Here is a 6,873-nt window from a genome sequence, read left to right on the forward strand (position 1 = left end):
CAGGTGCTTTATGTTCATTCCCCGAACATTTCAGTGCACTGATTAATTGCTGCCTTCACAGCTAAGCAATAGAAAGCAAGCACAAGGCCTACAGAAATTTATCAAGTGACATTAACATGGATTGAAAGTGACTGGCAGCTTGGCACCAACATCTCTTTTTCTAGAGGCAACAAAACCTGACTTTTTAAAGCTCATAGAAGCAGAGATATTTAAAGTAATAATAATAGACGTGAAGGGAGGTGTGACTTCAGAAAGACTTGTAAGGGGTGACCGGGGGGGCCTTGACTTCATATTTAGTTGACATACCTTTGGCACAAACCTGAGGTTTCAATAAACATATTTTTCTAAGATTTTCTGCCATTCTTCTGTGCAGATTCTATCTCGCTCAGTCAGGATGGATAAGAAGAATCAATACAGACAGACATTTTGGGGTATTTACAGTGGTATTAAAGGGGCAGTATTACATATTTTACAGGCGTGTACTTTCATTTTATAGCACAATCATGTTACATTTGTTATATATTATTTGCTATAGTATGAAAATATTTTATATACCAAACATGATTTAAAAGAAATCTGACTTTGTAATTAAACGCCTCAAAAACTCTTGCTCTTTCTGAAACTCATCTTTCAGGAAGTCATCACAACATCACTTCTCTCTTAACTCTTTCACAGCATTTTTAAACTCTTGTGTTTCATGGTGTTTAATGCTGCCAAGCTTATTTTGTATTCTTTACTTAATCGAAGGAAGACTTCAGTCAAATTGGAATTATTTTAAGGACAAATAATGAAAAATAAAATCACTGAATTTTAAGACTCATGGCAAATGAATGCTTATGTAGCTGTTGTGTTTAAATAAGTCATGGGCCAGTCTGAAGGTTTTAAATGTCAGAACCATTAAAATTTTCTGTCCTGCCTATCCTGTAATATGGAGGATTTTAAAGGACAAAATTAAATAAATAAATAAATAAATACATAATTAAAGCAACTGCTGATTACCCCGCCCCTTGAGTTTGATTGAATTATTTCATGGTGACCCTGCAGGAACAAGAACCATGGAATAATTAAAATATACATTTATTTAATGATCTGCAATGATGTAATGACCTATTTAATTAATTAACTGTCAAATAAATTATTTACTGATGTATTTATTTATTTATTTAATTTTGTCCCTTCTTAGCCTCTGCACTATGGTTTAAATTTATTTAATAAAATGCTGGAGAACGTTCCAGAGTTTTTCGGAGCAGTTGCCCCTCCCTTCCCTGTGTTTGTGCACTACCAGACAGGTCACTCTCATTTCTCAGAGCGCTATGGGCTTGAAACTAAAAGACGGCACCCATTACTCCTATTGAGGGATTGCTCTTTTGTAAGTAAAGCTGTCGATAGCAATACATCTGATAAGCAGAGGTCAGGCTAGCTAACTTAGCCTGACTAATTAACCATAATTACATAATAAGTATGTAAGTGCGTCTATCAAATTCAGTCAGTGTTTATTCCATATTTTTATATCTCTTAAAAACAGTCTTTACTTGACCCTGTATGAAATTTTATTTCACTTTAAGTGACTGAAGTAGCAATTAACTCATAATTTTGCTAAATATCTTTATTTTAAAAAAGCATATTTTTAATTTGTTGCTCTGAGTGCATGAAATGGCTAGATAAATATCATAGAGTACATTAATATATCTCTAGTAATCAATATTATTACAGGAGCAACAATGTTGTAAATATTGCTTAAAAAATTTTAAACAAATCTTTGCTGAAAATTCTTGAGTGAAAACCTGAAGCAAAGGTACTTTTATTCAATGTTTTCAGGGGTGTTTTTTTTTTACAGGAAGCTATACTCAAATTAGTTTTAGATGGGTTTGTAATTAAGGTTTCAACTCATTGCTCATTATCTTTTCCTATCTTAAATTCATGAATTAAAACAGGGGTGGCTATGGTGCCACTGAAGGGCTGGTAGGCCATTTAACATCACAAACATGCAAATGCTCAGCAGAACAACGAAGAGCTGCTGCATTCATCTGAATAATCTCTTTGATGGAATCTAGAAATATTCTCCCTCTGAGAATTTAAGAAAGAAACCCAAGTGAGCGCAACTTTTATTCAGCGCATTTGGAAAATAAATAGCTTCATCTTATATTTATTACAAAGCATCTAGAGACAGTAGCATACAGAGAGCACAGTTAAGAAAGCTAATCTTTGAAAACAGATTGAGTTAAGCGTCGAGGGTCTGTGTCCGTTTTTGCAAGGGCTCATGGAAAAACAAACGCAATTGTAAAACTCAAAAAAGATGAAGCCATGTCACAGAAAAACACTGATATACTGGTATGTTGAAAATACAAGACATAAACAGTAAGGTGGCGCATGAATATTTCTGGATGTTCCCTTGGTCATACAATTTTAATCACAGTGTTGATTTTTAAGAGCTAAAGAATCAGAGACGAAAAACAGAGGATGGGAGGCTTGTCCATGCATGGTAACAAACGGCAAGAATATAGATTTCAACTCAATGGCTTCCCTCCTGAATTATAGCCTTGTCTGTTAATCGTCCTTGACCATTTGTAAAAGCATAATAAATACTTCAGTCAGAATAGAAAAATGTACAAATTTACAAAGAAGCCTCCCTGAAAAAACTATTTCAAGTCCTTGCTGGTAAACGCTGCTTTAATTTTCCTCACATAAAAGTAAAAAGAAAATTCTCTTCGATATGAGACCCATGTAAAGCTATCTCAGCATCGTTGGTGCTCTTGTGAACAACTGTCCTCGTTCGTCATTGTGCTGTTGTCGGTCTGTGTGTTAGCCCTCAAGTGTAAACAAGCAGTTCCCTAAACTGCTACAGCCAAACCTCGGAGCCATCTGGGAGGAAGAAAAATCGCTCCCACTGAAGGATCGCACCGTCGCCTCCACGCGACAGTGGGAGAAGTTTCTGGTAAAAACACTTTCACGTTGCACAGACGTGGACAGAGGGAGCCTGAGCGGGGCGCCGGTGGAGGAATGTCTTACTGAGTTGGAGAGCTGCTTTCCGCAAACTACATCACAGTCACACAAGAGAGGTCATGAATGTAAACGTATTGTTGTTGCTGTCGCTGACAAAGTTGATTTGGCACTGCTCCAGTCGGGCGATGTCCCCAATGTCCAGCTCTGATAGTAACTGAGTCGGGTCTGTGTTTGTTGTCAGGACCTTCTGCTTCTCCTTCGCCTCTTTCCCTTTGTTGTTTTTATTTCTACTGTCCTGTTCCTCCTCTTCTTCCTCCTCTGTGATGGAGCAGAGGCGGGTGGTGGTGCCCGGGTTTTCAGCAGGCGGTCTGTAGTGGCACTGCCCATTCAGCAGCCTCCTAATTGGCATCAGGGGCACCGCTTCCTCGCCCAGCAGCTGCTGCTGGCGGTGCCGGAAATCGCTCTGACGCTTCAGCCGCTTGAACTCGCTGAAAGCCGAGGTGGCGTTCTGGTAGAGGCTGAGGGCGATAGCTTGGGCTTTCTCTGACTTGCTGACCAGCACGGCGTGACACCGGAGCACCACTGCCATGTTTTTCACCTGGTGCCTGTAGATCCAAGCCAGGATTTTGGGCCGGCATGGGTCGGCTGCGCAGTAGGTGATTCTGTTCAGAGAGTACAGATGGATGGGTTTCTTCTTCCCAGATTTGTCAGCACTCATTCTTATGCCCTGTGACCCCACCATCAACCTCATCTTGACACTCTGCTCCCCGTAGTTGCTCCTTGCCCAGATCTTGGCCACCGCCTCCTGAGTGCAGCCGTCTCCCTTTGCCGTGATGGTAACCACACTCCCAAGGTAACGCACGTTGTAAACGGGCTCCTCTTTGTTGAGTTCCACCTTCTGCCGTTTGGTGTGAAAGATGCTGCCCATCCAGTCAAAGGGGCAGTCAGGGAGCAAGTCTGGACATGAGCGCAGCAGAGAGGAGAGGATGGAGTGATAGGTCAGCCCTGTTCCCAGACTCTTGGGCTTAGTCTTGGCATCATCCTCCACCAAAACAAACTTATTCCTTCTCCAGGGTAACATGGTGCAGAAGGAAAAGTAACACCCTCTGCCTGCTTCTTTAAATCTTGTCAGTTCAGGCAAAAAAAATGTTTGAACAGCGTTGTGGGCGAAAGAGTAAAAAAAAAAGAAGCACAAAGACAAGCAGCTCTGCGAAGCTCAGAGAAGAGACTGAGCGCTGTGTAGCTCAGGCAGTCTGTTCCTGTTCTCGCTCCTCCTTTCTCTCCTCCTCCTCTCTCTCCTCTTTAGTCTGCATCATGCAGAGCTGACCAGCGCAGGAGTCTTAGACCAGCTCTCAACATCATCTCCCTTTCCATGCTTCATTGTTTTGCTTTCATACACCTTCCTACCACAGTGCTTTTTATCTTCTCAGTTCCAAATTGAGGCATCACTAAGCTTTTTACAAATATAAGAATTTATTAGTTGTATTATATTATTCAAGACTGGTGAAGAAAGTTTTATGTTGTTTCCTTGATAAGTGTATTTTTTTAAATCATTTTGTTATTTGACAATTACTTACTTATACGTCTTTTTGTATCAGCAGTATTAGTTTAAAGGCGAGTCCAAAACATTAGATGCAGAACCAGAAGCATCGGCTCATTCAATCATTTAAGCCAAAGCCTGTTAAAAAGTTTATTGGGTCCCTCAGCAGAATTTGATTTGGGGCTCCTGCTCCCAGTGAAGCAGACCCCCAACCAACTCAGCAAAACTTCTTTTACACTATATTGTCTATGATTGATTGGATCTGCAATATACATCTAACAAAACCATTATTGTTAGAAACAAGTCTAAAACATGTCCAGCAAAATGGAAAGTGATAATATATATGGTGAACAAGCAATAATGTAACATATTAATTAATGTCAGTATTAAAAATGTGACTCAGCAATATAATTACTAAATTATAATGTAACCACTGCTTAATTTAATTAGCAATAAATTCAGTAGGAAAGTTACTTTTGTTCTAGGGTCACACAGGAGGATGATAAGCATACAAGTTTTAACAACTAAAGTTTATTTTTCTTTCCCCACAAAAAAGATAATAATCCAGGTAACACTAATTACCTTAATAAAATTAAGGTATAAAACTTAAATTGTCCACCCTTATATAAAAATATCAGATTAATATATAGAAGATTGAGGGTAGTTTTTTTAAACAGTAGCTTAAAAGCTTATTTCAACAAAAGAAATTACATATTCCAGTTAGTCCTTCAATATAACAGTTCAGTCAGTCAGTTCAGTCAATGTGCACATAAGTTGTCCGTTATGAAAATGTTCATGAACAAATAGTTTGTGGAATAAAAAAAAAGATTTGGGGGCCCCCTTTTTGTTCAATAAGCTTATCTGTTGTCCACGCAAAATATCCAGCTCCAGCAGCAGCAGTCCCTCCGTCTTTCCAGGCTTCAGTCCGAGTCACAAAGATGGCGGCGGAACCCTCCTGCTTCTGGAGCTCCACTGGCTCGTTCAGGTATCGGAGCGTTAACCGATCATGGAGGTATACGGAAATCATAGAAAACTTTCAATTACTTCTCAGTGAAAATCAAATTAGCGTTTAAAATGAACCAAAAACGCTCAGTAATAAAGAAATTACTTAATAAACATCACTTCATCATAAACAGTCTCATTTCACAGAGCTATGCTACTTACAGAGCGACACTTTATACTCCGGTTGGGTTTTTTTCCAGTTCGAAAAAAACTGGCTAGGTAGCCATTCTGCATAAGTGAGCAGCTGAAAATAAAACAACAGACTCAGCGGAGAACTATCGGAACAGAATGTACATTATCCAGTTCAAAATAAACAGATTTCTTTCATATCACAGCAGCACTTACGCGTAGTAACTTCTCTACTTCTGCTGAAATGTGCTTAGTCTGCATAGTCTACCATTTTTTTTCTTCTTCCCTCTTCTTTACTCTTCTTCTCGTACCAACACAGGAGAAATGTGGGTCTAGTGCCCTCTACAGGACATTCTAAGAACTAACAAACAAACACATTAAACATACAGACAGATCAGCATAGTTTATGGGGGTTACATCAAATTCAGAGTTTAAATGCTCTTTAAAAGTTATAGTTCATATTTTTCGGAGCCAAAGAATAGTTGATATTTCCTTTTGGTAGCAGCCACTTTGCACCGTCAATACAGAATCTGAACAGCTACCACAGCAGCAGTAGGTCAAACGTGTTTCACAGCCACTACTAGAGTTGTATTGTTATTGTTATATGTTTGACCTGCTGTGGTTGAGGAGATTTGGACTGGAAAGTCCCATTACTTCATGCTAAGAAGTTCAGAAATTGCACATAACGCACATAAGGCATGCATTATGTGTTGTGGAGGTCACTGCTTGGCCCTCTAATAAAAAAAAGTGGAAATATTTATTCACTATTCAAATACGTAATTGAAATACAAGAAAAATAACATTGAGTGAAGATTTCTTGCAAATAAAGTCACTAAACTTTGTCTCTAAGGGAAATCATTGTTTTTTCCTGTCATTTGACAAACATTCTTCTCTGATTTTTAAATTTTCTTCAGGGTGATTTGCCTTTTACTTTGGTCTCTTTCTGGATAGATTTTTTTTCTTATTTTCTTGCGATTTAATCTGAGAAGTTTTTTCAATAGTGTTCTGAAAGTTCTGGAAGTATTTCAGCAAGAAAATCTTTTTCTGGCATCTAAACATATTTCACCAACCTGGTGAAATATGTTCACCAGGTTGCAACCTGGTAAAAATAATGCAGCATAAAATCTATAAAGCAGAGTTCATGCATGTAATTGTATATCTATTGGAAGAAAAAGAAAAAACATAAAAATAAAATTGGGAATGTTGTAAGCCCTAAGCAGGACTTTCGTTACTTAAATGTTAAAAATCAAACAAACATT

The 6,873-nt window shown here is 38.5% G+C and overlaps 1 protein-coding gene across 1 annotated transcript; it reads right to left on the bottom strand.

Annotated features, from left to right (window-relative positions):
* Positions 1-2,093: 2,093 nt before the first annotated feature.
* Positions 2,094-4,157, bottom strand: fam43b (family with sequence similarity 43 member B). Its single transcript, XM_005816734.2, has one exon. The coding sequence runs from the start codon at positions 4,022-4,024 to the stop codon at positions 3,047-3,049; it is 978 nt and encodes a 325-aa protein (XP_005816791.1). The 5' UTR covers positions 4,025-4,157; the 3' UTR covers positions 2,094-3,046.
* Positions 4,158-6,873: the final 2,716 nt, after the last annotated feature.

This window comes from Xiphophorus maculatus, chromosome 1 (assembly GCF_002775205.1).
Source record: "Xiphophorus maculatus strain JP 163 A chromosome 1, X_maculatus-5.0-male, whole genome shotgun sequence".
In the NCBI taxonomy this organism is placed as follows: domain Eukaryota; kingdom Metazoa; phylum Chordata; class Actinopteri; order Cyprinodontiformes; family Poeciliidae; genus Xiphophorus; species Xiphophorus maculatus.